Raw genomic sequence first — 22,772 nt, 5'->3', positions numbered from 1 at the left:
CATGAATGGGTGAACCTGGTCTGCAACTATGTTCAAGTAGCTTACAGACGTCAGGGATTGTTTTATGAGGATTATGGGTCCTAATGTGCCCCATGAAAATATTATTCCTGGATGTGAAACCATGAAAATCTGGGTGAGCCCATTATTATAGATGGAGGGTGATCATAATGTAATGGCTCTTTGGTGTATATATACGAGATATATATTTAATATATTCGTTCTATATTCGTTATATATTCGTATATCTATATATATATATATATATATATATATTGTTATAGGCAGAACTCCTTTGTATGTTCTATTAGTAAGTAATGAGAAATGTTTTGTTGAATATTGCAGAACGTGACAGTAGGAACGGAAGTGTTCCAGGTGGTAGCCTTTGATCCGGACAATTCGAACACGGCCAATGGGAAAGTGGCTTACAAGTTGCTGGATGACCAAAGTTCAGAAAAGAGCGGATATGAATTTGAAATCGATGCGGCCACTGGTATCATCAAGACCCGGTCACCACTGGACAGAGAGAGGAAAGAAAACTATACAGTAATAATTATTATAATTCTCACTTATCCATTATTATTTTTTTTTATATAAAAAATATGATTGGATGTATTTGCCTTGTGCAAAAAAGAAAAGTTTTTTTTTTCGAAATAAAAGAAACTCTCCATTAAAAAGACGCTACACTTTTCGTGGCAAATTCTGTTCTATTTCAACGCCACTGATAGTGTAAGATTTAAAGTTTAAAGAAAAGGGAGTTCACGTAAACCTAGAGTAAACCATAAAGTACCAAAGGAAGAAAAAAAGGTTTTCAATATTTATATAGTCTTATCTTATTTTATTTTAACAATTTTTCTTCTTCTCTTTTCATTAATCTTTATTATTTTATTTATTATTTTGTTACTCTTTATTAATATCTATATACTTTGTTTTTTTGGTATTTTTTCAGCATTTGAAATTTCATGGTTCTCACTAAGTTTACATGAACTCCCACTTTTCTAAATTACCTTTGTTGATAAAAGAGAATTTGCCATAAAGAGCTTCTTCCGCAGTATAGCATCCTCTTAATACTTTGACGCAGATGAGACATCTTAGTTCTTTTTATATATTTTATATCTTTTATATTATTTCTGACTCTCTAATCACTACTAAAAATGTATTTATAATTTTTAATTATAAAAGCAGTCTAATTGTTGTTGTTCATTTACGTCGCACTGGAGCTACACAATGGGCTATCGGCGGCGGTCTGAGAAACATCCCTGAGAATGATCCGAAGACATGCCATCACAATCATCCTCTGCAGAGGGGATAGCAACCCCTCTTCGGTAGCCCGACAACCTGTAAGCGAAGTCGAGCACTTTACGGTAGAACAGTTTAACGAGGACCCATACTGCACACCCTCGGTCCCTACGCAGACTGATCCAAGTGGTCACCCACCCGCACACTGACCGCAGCCAGTGATACTTGACTTCGGTGATCTGCTGGGAGCCGTGTCTTAGCAATCAGTCCACTACGGGACTAATAGTTACTGAAAAATTCTATTAGGTAATCGAAATTACATTTGTTCTAAATATAAAATGTAATTCGAAAATTTTTAATTTCATTAGCGTTCAGAAATTTACCAATAATTGATTTTGTAAATGAAAGAAACTTCAACGTATGATCAGGGCTGAAAGCCCATATATATCGAGACGGAAAAGAATAAAAACTGGTTACAAATAAATTTCCTTTTTTAGTTTTTTTCCGGAATAATAAAAATTCATAACTACCAATTGTTTTTAACGGATGCAAATTTTATATTAAATTGCTTCTTCGCCGTGATGAATTTCCTTACAGTGAATTGTTATTGCTGAGAATCGATTAACTCCTCCCTAATATTATCTAATATTGAAATAGTTCTTCTACCAGTATTTTCTCTTTTCCGTCCCGCTTTCAGGCCTGCGTATGATTAACAGTTTCTCTTCGATCTATATAACAGCTATGAGTGAAAATTTAAAAATTATTGTAGTTGTTAGTTTGATAGGGTTGGAAGTGAGCCATGTCATCCTACATCAGAAAGCCTCCACACGGTATTTTATAAGTAGTCTGCGTAGACTATTTAAAAAATAAACCAGTTGTGCGTTTAAACCCAAATTCTATTTTAATAGTAATTGAGAGAAATTTATCATGTGTATTTGAGAATTGAATCTGTAGTGATTGTTAAGTAAATAAGACAAACCAATCCTATTCATTAATCAAACAAATTTTCAGACATATATTTGATACCACTTTCTTATTTTCACTTGATTTTGTATTAAATAGCTCTTTCGTAAACTGGTTTACCTTCATAGTGGTCTAATCGAACTACCTATAAAATACCGTGTGGAGGCTTTCAGTTATGGGAGACGTTGGCCGTGTTCGGAAGAATTTATCTTTAACGCAGCAATAGATACTAATGTTTCATGCTATATTTCGTAACAATAACTTGTTGAAATGCTAAATATTATTTTATTTGCTTATTTTGACTTGAATAACAATATAATGAAAAAAGTATGAAGTATTCTGCAAAAAGTATAGCTGCATTCTGAAAAAATTATTCTGCATATAAGGGTTAGGAGAGTCTTTCCTACCGTCCGAATTCAACTGATAAAAAAAAAGAAAGAAAAAGTAAGAGAAAAGAAAAATTCTATTATACTTTTTCTCCAACGATCATCGTTTCTCTTTTCGCAAATAAATTGACGATAGATATTTAAAATCTACTTGTCAGTATTTTTTAAATCCTATAAAATAACTTTTTCCGAAGTAACAGACATTCATATCATTTCAAAAGAATTGACGGGACTTAAAAATAAACAATATTTTAAATATTACAATTTTGTGTTTAAAATAAATGTCAATTGGTGAGATTTCAACTGAAAATTGGAATTTCCTAAATTTAACCGACTTATAATTACAGTTATTATCTGTTACCTGATTGTTACGGCCAGGAAGAAAATAAAAACGTTGTCAAATGTTTCGTGATGCTGACCGTAATTTTATACAGACTGGCCGTGAAAAATTTAAAAAGCGGTGACAAATATTTCATGAGGCTATTAGAAGTTTTAAATGATTTGATTTCACTTTTACTTAATAATTTAAATTGTCCAGTTTTAACATTTAGGTATAATTCCCAGGGGCTGGGATAGTCTGGCTGGTAGAGCATTACGCCAATGTCCAAAATTTCGTGAGTTCGATCCCCGCCAGCTGATGACTGACACCCCGTGTAGTGATTGGTGCAAGTTAAATCTGTCGGTTCACTCCATGTTCCCATAACAAATCGATACCTCTGGGCATACTGAATTGGAGATTGATCATTCTCTGGTTCGCGTCAAAATTACGTTCCGTGCATGAATAAAGGATGTATGAATGTGCCCGCTCTATAAACGGACTGCGACGTTTGTGGGACTTAAGTCGTATTCTTCACCATAGATTGCGCCACTGAAAAGCAAGAAACTCGCCTTCTTCCTTAAATTAGCTTGGTTTCACCAAACAGGATTGCTGTTATTGGCGAGTGGCATTAGAAACTAGGTACATGAGATATAATTCCAAATTCCAAGGCTGTCTACTTTCTACGTTTTTGGGGGTAAATTCTTCTAGTGGAAGCTGCTAGGTTTATGTTTTAATGTATGATTCTTCGTTTCGTAAATTTGATTTAAAGTTATTTTCCAGACCACTATATGTAAATGCAGAGCTACCAACTTTCTACGCTTTTTGTAAAATTTTATTCTAGTTGTAGTTAAGTTTTTGTTTTAATGCATTATTTCTTATTCATTTGAATTTATTTTCCACGCTACTACGTATAAACGATTTAAAAATTCCTATGCAACACCACTTTGTCCCAGCTCTTTAGTGGTGAGGCTTTTAAAATGCTGGTAAAACTAAGAAGATAAAAAAGGTTTTGGCTTTTAAATGCTTACCACTCTATAAAATATTTTGAAATAAGTGTAGTAGTCGGCAGGCCTAGTAAATGATTCAATAATTTATGTGCGTCAAAATGTTAGCAAAATTACCAAACATTTTGAAAAAATATTTTATAAAATGGTAGACAATTAAAAACTAAAGTTTTTAATTGTCTACCACTTTATAAAATATTATTTCAAAAATCGTATTGGTAGCTCCTCATAACTCCTTATAACTCCTCATATTTACAAACACATTTTAATTGATACAGATGAGTAGAAACAATTTGTTTCATTAGTCCTTCATATATTTTACCAGTTGTGATCACCCTGTCATAAAATTTAATGCCACTTTATTTTTAGGACAATTACCACTTGTTGAAATACCAATTTAATATTTACCTATTTTAAAAGATTAATCATTTGATTAATCCTGTTTCTTTTTTTAAAAAATTTCACAGATGATAGTAGTTGCACACGATTTCGGATTTCCTCCTCAGGAAGCTCACAGAGTTCTCAGACTGTTTGTACACGACGTGGATGACAGCGAGCCACAATTTCAGAGACCTCTGGTGAGCACTTCGATAAGTTATCTTGCATTTCTAACGTTTAATGAAACAGAATATAACTGAAAGAAATTTTCTTTCATTTTCCAGAAAAGTCAACCGATCGAGATAGTTTTAAAAGAGGAACAGCCAATCGGAACTATAGCTGGAGTTGTGAAGGCCGTGGACAACGATACAGGAGTGAATGCCATAATCGATTACTACATTTTAAGTAAGATAATATAATTTAAGTTTTTGTCACCGTGTAAGATTTTATCAGAAGATAAGATGAAAGGTACAGGCTAATTAAATTGCATATACAAAATAAGAACACAACACGATAAATACAGTTGTCTCACAAATTAATTCAGAATTATATAATTAACAAGTTCACGCCGAGGTGACCCACCGGTGGGTCACGCTGGATTGTCTCATCTTGTCAGCGCACCGGAGTAAAACTGGTAACAATAAATTTCAGTTTTTAGTTTTTTTCCGGGAATANCTGTTTTCTCTATGAATGAAGAAAATAAAGTAAATATTTAACTGTTGTGAAAAGAATCTTATTTAGTTAAAAACAAAGTACTTCAGCCAAAATTTGGGAGCCACGTAAGAGAATTATATATATTAGATCAGAAACACGTCATTAAAAGGCAGAATGCTTTGGTGTTTTCAAAACAAAGCAAACGTTGCCACCGGTGGAAAAGAAATACAGCCAAAATTTGGGAGCCACGTAAGAGAATTATATATAATAGATGTAAGTTTTTGTCGCCGTGTAAGATTTTATCAGAAGATAAGATGAAAGGTACAGGCTAATTAAATTGAATATACAAAATAAGAACATAACACGATAAATACAGTTGTCCCACAAATTAATTCAGAATTACATAATTAATTATGGTTAAATTAATTGTAATTGAAAGCAATAAAAATGATTCTGATCCAATAAGTGAGAATTTTATCTGGTGGCAATGGTCCGTTAAGGGTTAAACATCAATATTTTATTTTATAACCGTTGGTGAGTAGACAACCCAATTTTGAGTTTACAACTACTACTGTTCAACTCCGTAGCCTAGTAATTTTGAACCCAGTCCAGAAAACAAGGAAACTACTTCATCAAGTAATTGGAGAAATTTGCATTCATGGAGGACTTCTTGATGAAACTAACCGCATTTGCGCTACATGGAGAGAACAAACCACGAAAAACTCTCACAAATAGCTTGATAGAAAGGGGACTCTAACCCATGATCCGTCTATCACTGAAGATATTTAACGTGAACACAGTGGTCAGCCGAGTGCGGAATTCGAATTGATCCATCATCACTGGAGTTCGAACCTTGTTCACCTTATTGGAAAGCGGACTCTCTGTCCCCAGACTCAATATTTAGATAAAAAGTATGTGAGTTTATTAAAATAGTAAATAACTCTTGGGTTTAAAGGCAAAGAAGCTACAGAGATGCCAACTTACTCTGCTTTGTAAAAAAAATATTATCTAGTAGTTAAGTTAATTTTGCTTTATTATTTTTCAGTATAAGTAATTTTTTCACCACTACAAATTAAAAATTTAAAGTATCCTCTGAATTACAGCTGTATTGCATTTATCGCAAAGTTGCCTGCGCTGTCAACAGCATTGATGATCTTCTGGAATCTAAATCTAAACTTCAACTATATCTAAAAACGCCTACTTTCAATGATTTTCTGCCAATTCTTTCATGTGCCTGATGTAACATCACAGAAACTTAACAGAAAAGAATAACAAGATTCAAAAATAAAACATTTCGAAGAATAACAGAATCATCCAGATGCATCAGAAATGTAACAAATTAGCAAGACCTAAAAATTGATTTCTTTCATCTTTATTTTGCCAAAATTAATAGATTCTTCTTCGACAAAGCAATGAAGTGTAAGGAGGAAAATTGAAATTAATTATTTGAATATTATAATCTTCCAGAAGAAAAAAACTTTTCGACCTAATCATTCTTTCGCAGTGACGCCATCTTTCAACTTCATAAAAATTTTCATTTTTCCCTTAGTCAATAGTGAGGTAATTATGAGTACAATGGAGTAACTTTTTTCAAAAATTGGATGTTTTGAACGATCAAAAAAACTTTCATTTGAGGATATTTATCGAATGCTCCGTCGTAATATGAAATGATGCTTTTTGGGAATTGCTATTTTTATAACTGAGTTGAGCTTGCAACTGTTACTCGTAACTGTTAGGTCACGACTTACCAGCGATGTCTACGCCTATTTTGAAAATAGCGATGAAAGAAATTATTTGACATTTTCAACTAAAAAAGTGTTGACAATATTTTGATCGCCATTTATTATACTTAATCTGGCGCCATAATGCCTGGTCTTTAATGCATTTTCCTGGTTTAGTTTAACAGTTTTGATGTCACAAGTGTGTTAAATGGCTAATCTCGTTTTTACTATTTTCTAAGTGCTCTGAGTATAATGAACACCACAGTGATATTTTTTGAATATGTACTGAACAATGCCTCAATTACAGATGGGAACGATGACAACGTGTTCTCAATCCGACGCAATTCAGACAATGAGGGTGAGCTGGTCATTCAAAAGAGGATCGACAGGGAAAACATGACGAAGGTGACCCTCACCATCAAAGTGAGCAAACCATCAGAACCGGTGACTTCATTCGACCAGCCCTACAACTATCAAGATCTCTCTCAAACACAGGTGACAATCATCGTTGAGGACATTGACGATAACCCTCCCGCATTCGATTCACCCCTCTACGTACTAGGTAAAAACTATTCCTTTTTATAAATTACCACTTTTTTATTAATGCAGTCAAACCCCGTTATACTGAACTTTCAAGAGACCGAAAGTTCGGTTCACTATAACCGGGACTTCACTATATCCATTCCGCGAACAATTTTAATTACTCTTTCCAAACTCCAACCTTTTATTACACATTATTTAAATAAATGTTTAAACAAATGCAAAAATGACTGGAAAATAATACGTAGTAACAAAAATGTGTTAACTTTTTTTTATGACTGTTCGCCTTACGTACAAAGAAAGTTCGTAATCTTTAGCTGATGCGCAATCCTCAACATCAGATATGGAAACACTTCCCGACTCTCCGATAATTTTTCCTGAATTTATGTTATTCCAGTTTTTAAACTTGTTTAACCATCCATTCGAGCCTATAAAAGTAATCCCACCCAATCGCTTAGCAAATTCATCGGTTTTGACTTCAAGCATTTGTCCAGATGCTGAACGATTGCGGCTTCCTTGAACGCTGAACCAATTCAATAATGCTATTTAATAAAGAAGCAAACAAGAAAAATGCTTATTGACATTCCATGCTGTAGGTAGATAGTTTTAAAAATCGGTATATATATTTATTTTGAACGGGAAATTTCAAAATTATTACAAAAAAAAAAAATGAAAATAAATCAGTCGAAGGCAGAAAAAGTTCATAATATCCAACTTCCGCTCTTGTTTTGGTTCACTATATCCACAAAAAATAACATTATAGGTGTGTAACAAGGCACGGGGGTGAACATTTCTTTCACTGTATCCGGGAGTTCGCTATAAACCGTGTTCACTATAGAGGTGTTTGACTGTACTTGAATATTACTGTATTGCTTTTGTTATTCCTCGAAAAGTATAAATTGGTAGCAAAATATTATAATTTAATTCAAGCTGTTACCACTAAAAAGGGCCGGAGGAAGCATTTCCTTAGGCCCTTAAGCTTCGAGTTTAAACCTACTAAAAATTTTATAAGTAATAATACGAGAGTACCGTGTTAAAATCACGTCCGTTTGATCTTGGGCCGCTGAATTCTGAAAGTCTTGTTTCATATATGACACCGTGATAGGAGAACCGTGATCACTTATATGTGATCACGTTCTTTGCCGCAATTAAAGGCGGTATGAACAAAACTTAAACTTTTTTTCACTTAGAATGTTTATTTATTATCGTCTACTGTTTACTTTTAAAGACATAAGTAAGTAAATAACTAAAAACTTTCGTTATATTTAATATGAAAAAGCCTCACACACAAAATAGAGCAACTTCAAAAAAAATCTTGAATAGGAAATTTTAATTCCCGATTTTGGATCCCCCCAAAAAGATGTCTTCAATAAACGTCTTTGCATTTTGGAAATGATATTGTAATTGAAAAGAATTCGAGAAACTCCGATGAAAATGAAAATAAGTCGGGTAATTCATTGTCGATATCATTCGTGTGGAAAACAAGATTAAAAATATTTAATTTAACGTTTTTCGTACAAACAGATACTTTTAATCGAACTTCTTTACATTTTCGAACACCCTGTATTCTCTAGAAGTGACTGACCGATTCAATTTTCAGGTGCAAGGGGCAACACAGTTGTGGATACAGAGTTGGTAACCCTGCATGCATCTGACCCAGACTCATCTTCTAGTCCAATCATGTACAACATTAGAAACATCACATTTATTAGGGTAAAAATGTTTTCTATGTGTATCTTTTAATGGCCAGAGACGTCCCAGAGAAAAAAATCTGGAATTTTCTTCCACATAATTTAAACAGTTGTTACTTGCTTTGAAAAAAATCTATTGAAATAAAAATTTAATTTTTAGAAAGTTAAAAAGAAAGTGGACAAAAGTGTCCATCAGTGAACAAATCAGTGAAGAGAATTTTTGTCTTACTAGCGAAAAAAATAAAATTTAAAATTATAGAGAAAAAAATTGATTTTTAGAGAAGTTTATGCAAAACAGAAATATAAAAAACTTTAAGAGCACAGATATTATCAAGATTAATAAAATAAATTTAAATTTTTCATGTATGTAGAATGAAAAATTCAACCCTTTTTGGAACAATAAGTTTCGATTAAAAATTTTAATCAGGCAGGATATAAGCTAGTGTGACCTTATACAGAATGTTTTAAGTGAAGTGGCATATTTGAGATTTTTTTAAGGAATAATGGCTTCTAATTGTTTAAAAGCAATTAGTTTTATATTTTTAGTGATTTGTAATATTAGTTGAATTAGTGTTGCCAAACTGGCTGCACTGCACCAAAAAGAGTTAAAAGACAAAACTGTGAAAAATGGTTAAATTTTTTTATCCATTATAAAAATTGAAAAAAAGAACTGAAACAAAATATGTTAGTTGCAAACATTTCCGTGAGCCCCAGTCTGAGTCTGATTAATTAAAATTTACAAAAACCACTAGAAATGTGATATTATTGGCGTCTTTTTCATAATTTTTTTGCAACCACTGTTCTTTTTTTCGCTCACTGATGAATTTTTTTCTGCTAAGGAACCCCGACGTTTCAAATAAAGTAATTGTGAACGTTATAATCGATAGAAGACTATTATTAATATGCGAGTGTTTAATTAGAGGAATGAAGATTTTTTCATCGTTAATAATCTTAAAATAGGTTTAATGTCAGAGAGTTGCAGTCCTTGATCTTTATCTGTTATGAATTTATTTTTGGTGTATATACATAATCTAAAAATAAATAAAATGAGCCGAATTAAGGTTAACTTCAAAATGAAAACTTAAGATAAATGTTGAAAATGGTTATAAAGGAAGCATATTTCTTTATTAAAGAATTTAGTTATTTTATTTCGATTTGAAAAAGAGTGTTAGGAAATGCAATAGTTTACTTTGTTCTGTTCATAACTTGTTCAATATATTGTAATAAGAAATATAATATTTTCTTTAAAAAAAGAAAAGACATTTCCATTTTGTTGAAATAATTTCACACAGGCATCCAAAAGATTGAATTATGGGACGGATTTAAATAGAGTCGGAAGTTTCAAAACTCATCACTGGTTATAACTCACTCTTCAACCCTTCCACGGATCCCAAGGGTTTGGTCAGCCGATCCGCGAATTTGCTGCTTTTCATGGCCACTCCGTAAATCCCCAGCACATTTCAATAAGGACACGGACACCACACTGCCGTTACCCAGAAGACGCGTGTTCCGTGCAACACCATTCGGGAAGCACCATTTGGAAAGCAACTATTTTTCTTTATTTAAATTGAACAATCTACCCTCACTCTTGATATGATCGTTTACTTAATATGTCGTTCCTTAAAATGTCTTTAAACTATTGAATTGGAACCTGGGAGTTATTTAATCAAATTTGATGAAAACGGGAATCAATCACATTATATACAAGTCAGCCAATATATTTTATAGAGTGGTAGACATTTAAAAATAAAAAANGAAGACATTTAAAAAAAAAAAAAAAAAAAAAAACTTTTCCGAATTCTTGTTGCTTTTTCAAAAATTTAAAAAGCTAACATAAAAGAGGTGGATTGGATTTGATTAAGAAGAGGATCTTAGCTTTTATCCTCTGTGCTGTATAGAGAGAGAGAGAGAGAGAGAAGGTGATGAGTTGAGTGGATGATGAAGGAGAAGTAAGGGTACAAGATGATCATGATGAACAAACTTTAACCCTTTAGTGGGCCATTTGTTTCTAGTGAATTGAAATTAAATAATATTTGGAATTGAAATTCATATAAGAGTAGTAATTAATATAAGAAAAGAAAAACTCATTTAGCTTATAAAAAATTAATTTAAATTTTAATTTAAATATATTTACCACGACCTATTAGGAATTTATTGAGCTTCAGAAGGAATACGCATTTTATAACTTTTTCACGTTTTCTTATACTAAAAAATGGTTGCTAATTTTATTTAAACGCTCTTCAAGAAAGCTGAAGTTAATAACAAATGAAAACCTAAAATAAAAGTGGTAGAAAAGTTAATATGGACTTCGGAGGTAAGTATACTTACCATGGCTTTAACCCTTTAACGGGCCCTTTATTTCTAGTAAAGGTNCTTCCATTATAATTTTTCCCAGTGGTATTAAAATGGAATTAAAACTTCAATTTTAAGCAAACAAATACGTTGCATTTGAGAAAACTTAAGTTGACATCCATGATAGTGACGCATATTGATATATGTTCTTAATTTTTGTAAGAATAATGGTGATCAAAATCATTTAAAAATTAAATTTATAAAAGAAAGCTGAAGTTATTGAAAAATGGAAACCTAAATTAAAAGTGGTAAAACGTGGTGGTAAGTATACTTACCACGGCCTTCAAAAGGGTTAAGCAACATTGCACGGCACCAAGGGTTAAACTAATTCGATATAAATTTGTAGAAATCAAAGCACAAAATTCTGTAATAAATTTGAGGAGAGGTTGAGTTGTGTGAAGGTACAAAATGATCGCGGAGAAGAGGTTTAAACTGATTCAATGTGTTTGCAGTTTTCCGAGAAATCAAAATTTGGTTTTTCCAACACTTTTGGAGAGAGACATATCTGAGCTGGAACAAAGTGGCGTTGCATATGAACTTTTTAATCGTGTATAGTGGTGCGGAAAATAAGTTTAAGTCAATAAAAATATTACATTAAAACATTAACTTAGCTACCACTAGAATAAGTTTTTACAAAAAGTGAAGAATGTTGGTAGCCCTGTATATATATAAAATCGTCTTAAAGTTGGCTGCTATACTAAATAGCAGTAAGGAAACAAAGTGAATATTACACACTGAAAGTGTATCCAGATATGATAAATAACAGTGAAAGCAAATTCACTTTGAATAACTTAGTTTTTTCAATTTAATTTAGCCACGATGGCACAATGATTAAGGTTCTGAGCAATCATTGTGGAGTTCTATCTGGGGTGACGGCATCCATCCCACCCACCTTCAGATCTATGGGTACTAGCTTTGACTGGGGAGTCATGACGACCGGGGCACAATGCTAACTCCAATCACACTATCAAACCATTAGTTTCGAAATTTAAAACTCCAATACCCTTTCACCGACTAATGCCTATATCGAGAGTAATTTTCTTCGTATGTCATATAGAATGTTTTAAAATTTACTTCGAGGTTTTTTTTTTTTTTTNTTTTTTTTTTTTTTTTTTTTGCGTAAAAACTGCACACTGCAGAATGAAAAAAATAAAATGGAACGGAAATCTGAAATTTCAAGAATTTCCTCTCTCTGTTAAGCAATAAAAAAATTAGTTTTATTGGCTTCAAAACCTTGGAGCGATTTTTAATATATTTCGATTCCCAGTGGCTGTTGGAAACACATCCAGCTTCAGATCGGCGGGTATCAGCTTACCTTGCTTGTAAAGGCGGTCTGTGCGTAGTGTTGACCCCATTGTCACAATTATGACGTTGGTCACGAAAGTGTGGAACATTTACGTCCCTGATCCATAGCGGAATAATTTACGATATTTTATTTATGAGACACCAAAGAAGTTTATTTCGTACGCTCACTGGATTTTATCTCTTCATCAGCCATCCACGAAAGAGAATGATGCGGTGTTAGATGCATTCCACATTCATCCAGCAACCGGTGCTCTCAGCAATAATGAGGCTCTTGGAAAGTACGTCGGTGGTCACTTCGAAATCACAGTGGATGCTCGGAGCTCTCCGGATGCAAGATACATGGCGTTCGCAAACGTCAAGGTAAGGCTATTTATTAAGTGTTTGATGCTTACAGCAAAGTGCACCATAAATAATCTGTTCGTTTATTTTGTTTTCTTACAGATCTTCGTTCTTCAAGACCGTGATCTGTTGAAATTCGTTTTCTACAAGAGGCCAAACGAAGTCAGGGAAATCATTCCAGATTTTGAAAAGTAAAGTATTCATCCTCTTCACTGTTGTAATGCAATGTAATAAGTTGTAATAGTAGTATTTTTTTAGAATTTTTAAAAATTTTGAAAAAAAATAATGCAACGAAAATTGAAAATGTAACGAAATATAACGAAATAAATAACTAAAATAAAAAAATTTTAAGTTCTAAGTTATCACTGATGTTTTTGTTGTATAAATGTAACGAAAATTGAAAATGCTTATGCTTACAGCTATTACTGTTGTTTTTGTTAAATAAATGTAGCGAAATATAATGAAAATGGAAAATGCTTGTATTTAAAGTTATCACTGCTATTTTTGTTAATATATAAATGCAACGAAATGTAATGAAAATTGAAAATGCTTATGCTTAAGGATATGTAACGAAATTTAACGGAAATTTAAATTGCTTATGTTTAAAATTATCACTGCTATTTTTGTTACATAAATGTGAACATAATTTGTTTGCGTTCTTTATTTTTCAGAGCATTAAAGTTAGCAATTGCCAAACCCATATCGTTGAATGTTTATGATACTAATTTCTATGCCAGAAATGACGGAAGTCTCGATTTTGAGAGGTAGGTTTTTTTTTTTAAACATAAAAACACTTCTATATATCAACTTACATTTGAAGGATATCTCGTAAAAATCATAAGAAGCTACAAAAAAGTTGAAAAGTAAAATGAATCAAATATATTTTATAACCGTCGTTAAACAGCCGACCTAATTTTGGGTTCACGACTACTAATGTTCAACTCCGTAGTCTTGTCCTTTTGAACCCAATACAGAAAACAAGAGAACTCCTGTTTAGAGTATTGGAAGAAATTTGTCTTCGTGGAGGCCTTTTTGAGGGAACTAACCCGCATTTGCGTTACATGAAAAGGAAAACCCCGAAAACCTCCCACGGTTAACCTAACAGCATGGGGACTAACCCATGATCCGTCCACCACAGAGAATATTTTTCGTCAGTACTGTGGTCGGTGAGAACCGGGTACGAAATTCGTATCGACTGAGATTTGAATCCGGTTCACCTCATTGGAAAGGCGAACGCTCTATCCCCTGAGCACTCATATCCTTATACCTTTCCAATTATTTATTTTATTTCATTTTAAATCATTTCAGTATTTCATTTCAAAATTCGAGTATCCCTGAGTGGAATTTCTATTCTCAGAATATTTTATTGGAAAAGTAAAGCATCAGTGAGTTCGCAAATTACCGATTAGAAATGTTACTACCCATTTTTTTGGTTTATGAGGTTATCTAGAACATAGGTTTCCAACTTTTTTAACCTCATCACCCACTTTACAAGTCAAAACTTTTTCAAGCCCCCCCCCATATAAAAGCTTTTTAAAAGTTAATTTTTAACAATTGGAAAAGAAATCGGTTTTTCTTCTTTTTATTTCTTTAACCTTTTTTGATATGATGCGCTGTAATCGAATCATTTTTACTTAAATTTTTTCCAATGAGTTTATATTTTAACTTTTATTTAGCCATTTTTTTTATCAAATTATTCCTCAAAAAAAGTGCTTACATGGAAGTGAATTAAATGCATCACCTTTCAATTTAAATGAAACACACAACTAATCTTATCAATTTAAATATTGAACTACATATTTTTACAAAATTGGGAAAGTACAGAATAGTATAAAACGGCGATTTTCGGTACATAAACTACTAGGTCAAACATCTTTAAAAATCGATTCTGATAGTTATAATTTGCAAGCTAACTGTCGAAAATACGAAGTTGATAGAAAAAGAAAGAAGAAAAAATTATAAAGTGATAGAGAATTGAAAACTAAATCTAGCGACAACAAAAAAATTAATATAACTAACAACTGAAAAGTTTGGCCACAAGTACATGTGGTGTTTCATATAAACGTTTAAATTATTTATAAGTCGCAGTAGGCTTATTTCTATTAAATCAACATTATTAAACCGATATTCATAGATAAAAACATTGATTTAGTTAACACAAGAAAAAAATTACAACAAAGTGGGTTCATTTAGAATCTCTGTTTGTGCAATAATTATTCTACTAGTTTTTAGATTTCTGAAGAAAAAAAAATTGCTTTAAATGAGGTCGCTAACAAATTAATGAGTTTTTAGTTTAGTAAGCTAATTTGCATTGCTGTATTTTAAAGATTTTATATATTTAAGTCTTTCAATAAACATTGTAAAAATTCATCTTATTTTCAAATTTCCCATTTTAATCTAAATAAATTTTCCTCTAATGATACTATTTCACAAAGCTTACATAATATATAATCGATAAGTTTTTTAAAAAAAACTACTCCATACTCAGACATTCCTTTTTTTCCCTCATGTTAAAACCAAAGTTTTTACGCTTTTAATGAAACTACTGCTTTCATTCTATTACAACTGTACTTGGTAAGTGAATGAAAGTTCTAAATCATGTGGTTTATTCCATTGCACTACATGATAATCTACTTTATTTATAATATCGTGTTCCTTTTTCAGCACAAGTTCCTGTTTTCAACTATTAGAAAATGATGTCATCATCGATCCTAAAAAAGTTATGAAAATACTGAATCGAGCCAAATCGCCAAGTATTCGAGAACTTTACTCAAACTACAGTGTCGTTGCCATAGAAGTAAGAAGAGAACATTTTCAAAACATTTTTTCTCTCTCTCAGCTCAAATATTATTTTACATTTTAAAATCTCAGTCTTCAAACAATGATTTTTGTTTGAACCGCCATTTTGACGCTTATAAAATCCAGATGACATGATGAAATTCGCATAGTTCTTAAATAATATTTATTGAAGTAAAAATGTTTTCTTATATTTACATAAAGCTGTATTTCCATTTATAAAATCCTGAAAAATATTCCTTTCACTGCATTAAATGAATAATAAGGAATGATTTCCCTTTTAGAGCTGTGCTGGTCGGAGGGAAGCTTATAANTTCCCCCCCCCCCCCCTTAGTTACAAGAAGAAACTGAAGAGATCGTCCTATTGTAAGTATTGATAATTCCGTTTACTTTTTCCTCCTTTCTTCAATTACTATTGAGAGAGAGAAAAAGAAAAGTAGTAGCACAAGTGGAACGTATGACAGCCATGTCACAAAAAGTGGTCAATGTATGAATAACAGTTATCTGCAAAATTGGTAATAAATATTTGCTTATACCAAGTGGATAATTCGTTTTTCTACCTACCACTTTGGTCTTTAAAAATGCACTGTTATTTGATTTCATATCCGGATTTATGTATTTGTATCATTAATATGTTATTGTATTTTATTTTATTTTATTTGATAACCGTCGTTGAGCATTCGACGCAATTTTGGGCTTATGACTACTACTGTTCAACACCGTAGTTTTGTAATTTTGAACCCTATCCAGAAGATAAGGGAACTTCGGGATCAAGTATTGGGAGAAATTTGCCTTCGTGGAGGACTTTTTTTATGGAACTAACCCTCATTTGCGTTACACGAAGAGGGAAGTCACGAAAACCTCACACGGTTAGTCTGACGGTAAGAGGACTCTAACCCATGATCCGTCTACCACTGAGAATATTTTACGTCTGAATATGATTGGTGCGAGCAGGATGTGGCAATCGCATTGACCAGCCACTGCCGGGATTCGAACCCGGTTTATCTCATCGGATGGCGAACGCTCTATCCTCTGAGCCACCACGGCTTTAGATATAATTAGAGACAGAATTATATTGTTTATGCAAAATAATGAAACACTTGTGCTACCGCTTTTTTTTCCTTTCTGAAATAGAGCAGCCTTTTAAAAAAAAATACCCCAGGAGAAAATGAGCTGAAATTTTTTTTTCTTTCGACTAAACGCTAGATAATATACCATATACAGTGAGGGAAAAAAGAGAAAAAGCAATATATCCTCCTGAACAACTTTTCTTCTAGTGATCGTATTTTTATAAACTAAGTGCCAATCGTAATGGCTTAAAATGGTGTCCTCAAATATGCTAATTAATTAGAGCGAACTGTTAATTAAGTTGCAGGATTAAACACAAAAACGTACTTTTTCCGAAAAAACGCTTCTTTTTTTTAATTGTCTATTGATTTCGACTATTGATATATGTGAATATAGCCGTAATCTGGAAAATAAGGTGCCAATACTTTAGTCAAGAAAATAAAGCAATAGAAAGTTTGATCCCCTTAACATTATCTATTCCCTTTCTTCGAAATTTCGCTAAATTTTGGAAAATTTTTAAACTAAATGAAAAAAATTTCTGCACAGGTGAGAAATTTGTTTTCCTTAAAATTATTCATATAAAAAATAATTTTTAATGATTATTTATTATTTTTCGTTGTTTTATCTAATCGGGATAAAAAAAATTGCGCTGTATGGTTTACACCACTATAGATGATAAAATACACAATTTAGTTACACAAAATACACAATTACGAAATACACAAAGTTTCTGGTCAAATTGATTCTGAGGTACTAAAATTTCCGAAAAAGTGGTATTTTAACATTTTTATATCTCTAGAATTATTTGTCCAATTTTTTTTTTTAATTTTTTCTTTTAATTTGTAATTTTGAATTGTATAGTTGAAAATGCTGAAATTATTTATTTAGTTTAAACTGAATTTGTTTTTTCTTTTCAGTTCACAGTGTATATATGACTGAAAATGGGTGAGTAAAGTCCATTAACTGTTTTGTATTAAAGTGTAGAATATTGTTCTTGGAAGGCATTGGCCCACATTGGTCTGTCTGGCCAACTATGATGAAGATGAGAAAACTGTTCTAAAACTGTCCTTCATCTATCGATTTTAGTTTTCTTTTAATTCACCAAGTTTAGTAACCTTCTAAATTCTTTTCAACCCATTTGGGTAACGAAAACAATAATATTAAGTTCTCACTATTTCAGGACAGTTCGAAGTCATTCACTGTTGATTTTGAACCTCAAAAAGATGAAATTTAAAAAAATGGATTTTTTTTTTTTAATTTTCTCGCCGAGAAGTGTTGTATATGACATTAGGCATGTTTATTTTTATTTAGTTTCAAAGTTTGTAGTTCAATGGCTAGTTTACTCCTCCCCCCTCCCCTCATGCGTATTTTGAGTCCTCTCCCTTGACTGGTTAAATGTTCCAGGTATTTTTCGAATTCAGCAGGGATAAGCGTGGACCAGAGAACGATCAATCTCCAATTCAGTACCCGCAGAGGTATAATTTAATATGAAAACATGGAAGACTTCGTGACCCGACTGATTTAACGTGCACCAGTCACCATTTACTGCACGAGGAGTCTTCGACCAGCTGGATGCGAACTCCCGTTCTCCTGAACGTGAGTCCAGTGCCGTTCCAACCAGGTTATGCCGGTCCATTTAGATATTTAAAATGGATGAACAATTACAGGGATCTTTGAATTAAGAGGATACACTGAGTTGAGTCTAAACCGAGGCGTTTCATATACTAAACTTGATACAGTGCGCAAAATAAAAAAGGGACCACCTTGAATAACTTTTGCATTTTTATGCATGATTTCGTAATTTTAAATATCGCCAGCACTAACTAATTACATATTTTAAATCATCTCTTCGAACCATTAAGATTGTGTTCTAGAAAATGAAGATCCGATCATTAGATCAAAAGGGTTATTCAGGGTTATCCGTTTTTTTTTCGCACTATACATAAATGAAAACGCAGCATTCGAGTTCGATCAAGTCATATTGATTAAACTTGCATACTGTTGAAACTGCGAAAATTTGTAACCCCTCTGGTATATAGCAAAATATTTCTGACTGATTTTATATTGTTTACTTCTTCTAATTTCGATGTAAAAGTGATTTAATTTTTATTTCTGAGGAAAACTTTATTTTTTATCATTTCTTTAAGAAAGTATAACAATATCAAATCTTGAAGTACAGTCAGAACAAATTATCATGGTTTTCCCCATATTCACATATGGCACTATTTTATTACTTGTCATAAAATATTTTTTTCTTCTCCTTTTTAGGGGTCATCCACCAATTTTAAGCGCCGCAGAGTAAGTATTTTAACAGTAGTAATAATTTTATCCAGTTGTGTATTCAATAGAGTTTTCTACTGCTAAATTCAGAACTTAAGCACTTGCTTACTATCAATCAATCAATTGCCGTAATATTGCTATTCTTAATGATAAATTACACTACTTTAATTCCAATGAAGAGCGAGAAACTATTATTCTTTTGAGTTTTTGCTTTCTAATTTCATTCGATTTCTATATGAGAATTTTAATCCAGTTAAAATAGGTAATCAGTATGCACATTTTCGTGGAGTAACTAATTCATTCGACAAAAGAGATCACCAGTTGCTGTTATTATTGATACATAAATAGAGGGCAAATACACGAAGTGACGTCAGATTAGCTATCTTTATTCGTGGGTATTCATTCTTCACTCATACATGCATTGAATAATTGATTGCCGAAACGCAATTTTGCCATTCGCAACCAGGAGTTTAAAAAAGTAGATGGATTGACTGAAGGTCAACTGATCTAGGACGGTGCATCCGTTGAGGTACCTGCCGGCGTACCTGTGTGAGCAATCCTTCAGTCTCTGAAGATATAGCGGTCTCCATGTCAGCTTCCTCAGGAAATAACTCATTCCGTCTTTCCTTAAAAGCTCTGAGAAAAAGCTCATCGAATTCGAATGAAGTGTTACATTTTTCACGATCTTCGTAATGCTTAACCCTTGAATCTACTATGTTTCTTTAAAACATATTAGTTAACATGATTTCTGGCCCACTCTAAGCCTTCTTCATCGCTCATCATTTCGGAGAATGTGACGACTCATCGCTCGGGCCCATTTATCCGTTTGCTTTCCACCCCGGCCGTATCGCTGATAAGAAGACATTGTAGCTCTCACCTGAGGCCTTCGTCTGGTCTCTATTCTATTAACAGAGCTGCCAACTTTCTACTCTTTTTGCAAAAATTTATTCTAGTGGTAGCTAAGTTAATATTTTTATGTATTATTTTTAATTCATTTAAGCTTATTTTTCACACCACTGCATATAAATGATTTAAAAGTTCATATGCAACGACACTTTCTTCCAGTTTTTTCGTGGTGAAGCTTTTAAAATGTGTGCATAATTATCAAAAAATCAGAAAACTTTCGTTTTTAAATGTCTACCAACCTATAAAATGTTTTACTAAACGCGTAGTAGTTGGTAGGCCTGTGCTTATACAGAGCAAATTTGTTCCCGCGGAACTTTCAGGCATAAAACCATGTGAGATTAACTTGACTGAATTTTTTTTTTCAATAATGCTTTCAAATAAGGGATTAAAATATTTCTGTAGTTATTATTATTATTATTTGTGGTATGCCTGTTTAGGCAGTGGGGGAGGCGATTGTTCCTGTTTTTCAGTGGCGCCATCTATGGCCAGGAATTCGACTTCTGCCACGCCATTCACACAACCACAATCCGTTTATAGGGCGAGTCACATTCACACACAAAGGAGAAAGGGCATAGAACACACAGAGAGAGAAAGAAACATCCATGCCTTGCCCGGGATTCGAACCCAGGTCCTTTCTGATGCAAGAACAGTTCCCTGCCCCCTACATAGGCCGGTCGGCTGTAGTTATTATAATAATTTAAATTAAACTTCCAGAATATTTAAAGTGGTAGCGAAATAGCAATTTTAGGTAAACTTAAGTTTGCCAGCATTTTATCTCTTCTGCGCACAATTCAATATAAGTTTATGTTGTTTGCAGAAAGTGGGGACCAAAATCATTCTAGATTGAATATATTAAAACAATAATAAAATGTTAAATCATAAAATTTATTACCCCTCTAAATGATCCGATTTATCAGAATAAGGATGAAATAAGCAAGTATGGTGTCGCTAATTAAGATTAAATTTTGTGGTAATAAGTTCTTCCGCTTCCCTTCAAGCGGATAATTATAAATTAATAAATCTATTAAGGATAAAAATTTCTGTTTTTTCCAAAATAAATTCTTACTTTGGCATCGAATGAGTTGAAATTCAATCATAATTGAAATTCATTTCTTTCTTTCAGACAGCAGAGAATTTACGAATGGCAAGAGATGAATGCTCCGCTTGCAGATGCAGCTTCCTTCAGAAGTTACCCGACTCTCAGATGACGGACTCTATTCTCGTGCAGAGTGATAATCGCCAGTGACTAGTGCGTCAGAGTGACGTCAGATGCGAGATGCATTTGATGCCGATGTTAAGCAGTTATTACTGGTGAAACTAATCGCCTGTACTAAAAAAGACTATTTATAATAAACTTCATTTTAATTTATACATAATTATATATTGTACAGATGAGTGATGTACAGTTCATTTTCTTTTTATTTATAAATATTTTGTTTACATGTCTTGGCTTCAGTCTCATTTATTGCAGCTCCTCCACTGAATGCGAGAATCCTTTAATCGTAAAATTTTTTCACTGACTACAAATGGCAAGGCAGGAAAACAATGGCTTCAATTTAACTAATAAATTTCATCAAGGGACCGATTATGATTAACTTGAGATCAGGTCACGTCTTTACCTACTATCTCATTTGCATAAACTAGCAATTTTTCTTTAAAATTAAAGAGGACGTGTTACCTTTATTGATCTTTTTTTATTTTCGACAGGGATGCCACGGGTAACTAAAAATGTAGAAAGTGGTAGAAAGTTAGTTCTTTTTTTTATTTATTTATTTAATCTACTTAATTATTCAATCGAAACTACTACTATGACATACATTACAAATTATACAAATTCAAAGTGAAAACATTCTTTACATTCACTTTCAATAATAAATTGAAAAAACTATGCTTGGAAAAGTTTGCTAATTTTAACAGATTTTTACTAGACATCACTTTCTACAGTATTAGTCATCCTGTAAGGATCTGGTACAGTTTTATTCCTTAACCTTTTCGTGACGGGCGTGTCATAAATGTATTCGTACGGAATCAGAATCATGATGGAAAAAATAAAAAGAAGTAGCTTAAGTTTGGGCATAGCTAATTTGGCAAACATATTATTGTGGCGTTTTTACTAAATTTAAATAAAGAATAAATAGAAGTCTTGCTTTTAACAAGTAACATTTTATTATTTAAACAATTTAAGAAATAACATAACTATATTGAACCGATATAGCAATTTACAGGACTATTTTAGAATTAGAATATACAATTAATTTAACTTATCAGTTTCAACATAATTAATTCAACTTATCATTATTAATTCTTACGTGTTTTCAGAATAGATGGAGAGAGACTTACCAAGTTTAGTCATTGTTTCGGTTTCAGACACACTCTGACTGATTGCTCCTTTGATTGCTTTTCTGAACCCTTTCCTTCGGCTGCTTTTATATCGTATTTTTTTGGGTGATAAGAAGTTACAAATCTGAGGAAAGATCAAGTCCAAAAGTTATTGTTGTTTTCGAGTTTGTCCCGTGATGGGGGTGACATTGTAAGATTTAAACCTAATCGTTTATTTGAATTACTTTATCCGTATTTAACTTGCTATTTGCCGATGGAGATTTCCCACGGTAGATTTATTTAATCGAAGACTCTGAAATGTTCTAGAAATCTAATTTTAGCCCTTTCTCTTGATTTTAATTTTGAGTGACAATAAGCGTCACATTATTGATTTCACTTTAAATCTAATTATATAGTTTTTTAAAACTAAGTAGTGGTAAATTAAATAAAGCAAACTATTATTACTCCACCCACCATTAAACTGCATTAAAACTAACTTGGCTACAAATTTTATC

The 22,772-nt window shown here is 32.5% G+C and overlaps 1 protein-coding gene across 2 annotated transcripts in view; it reads left to right on the top strand.

Moving 5' to 3' along the window:
* LOC107438897 (cadherin 74A) overlaps nucleotides 1-21,380 on the top strand; it is a 128,682-nt gene extending 107,302 nt beyond the window's left edge. Inside the window, exons 28-40 of one of the 2 annotated variants that reach the window (XM_071181921.1) lie at nucleotides 343-543; nucleotides 4,376-4,486; nucleotides 4,571-4,691; nucleotides 6,969-7,223; nucleotides 8,802-8,914; nucleotides 12,739-12,909; nucleotides 12,991-13,079; nucleotides 13,560-13,652; nucleotides 15,553-15,685; nucleotides 15,969-16,050; nucleotides 17,670-17,697; nucleotides 19,021-19,050; nucleotides 21,062-21,380. In XM_071181921.1, coding sequence (XP_071038022.1) covers nucleotides 343-543; nucleotides 4,376-4,486; nucleotides 4,571-4,691; nucleotides 6,969-7,223; nucleotides 8,802-8,914; nucleotides 12,739-12,909; nucleotides 12,991-13,079; nucleotides 13,560-13,652; nucleotides 15,553-15,685; nucleotides 15,969-16,050; nucleotides 17,670-17,697; nucleotides 19,021-19,050; nucleotides 21,062-21,146 — 1,512 coding nt within the window. In that variant the 3' untranslated portion in view covers nucleotides 21,147-21,380. The remainder of the gene's footprint in view (nucleotides 1-342; nucleotides 544-4,375; nucleotides 4,487-4,570; nucleotides 4,692-6,968; nucleotides 7,224-8,801; nucleotides 8,915-12,738; nucleotides 12,910-12,990; nucleotides 13,080-13,559; nucleotides 13,653-15,552; nucleotides 15,686-15,968; nucleotides 16,051-17,669; nucleotides 17,698-19,020; nucleotides 19,051-21,061) is intronic. The other variant, XM_043044638.2, reaches the window with a different exon arrangement.
* The last annotated feature ends 1,392 nt before the right edge of the window (nucleotides 21,381-22,772 follow it).

Source organism: Parasteatoda tepidariorum, chromosome 6 (genome assembly GCF_043381705.1).
Source record: "Parasteatoda tepidariorum isolate YZ-2023 chromosome 6, CAS_Ptep_4.0, whole genome shotgun sequence".
Lineage (NCBI taxonomy): Eukaryota > Metazoa > Arthropoda > Arachnida > Araneae > Theridiidae > Parasteatoda > Parasteatoda tepidariorum.
The sequence above is the reverse complement of the archived record's forward strand: the minus strand, read 5'-3'. Positions and strand labels throughout refer to the sequence as shown.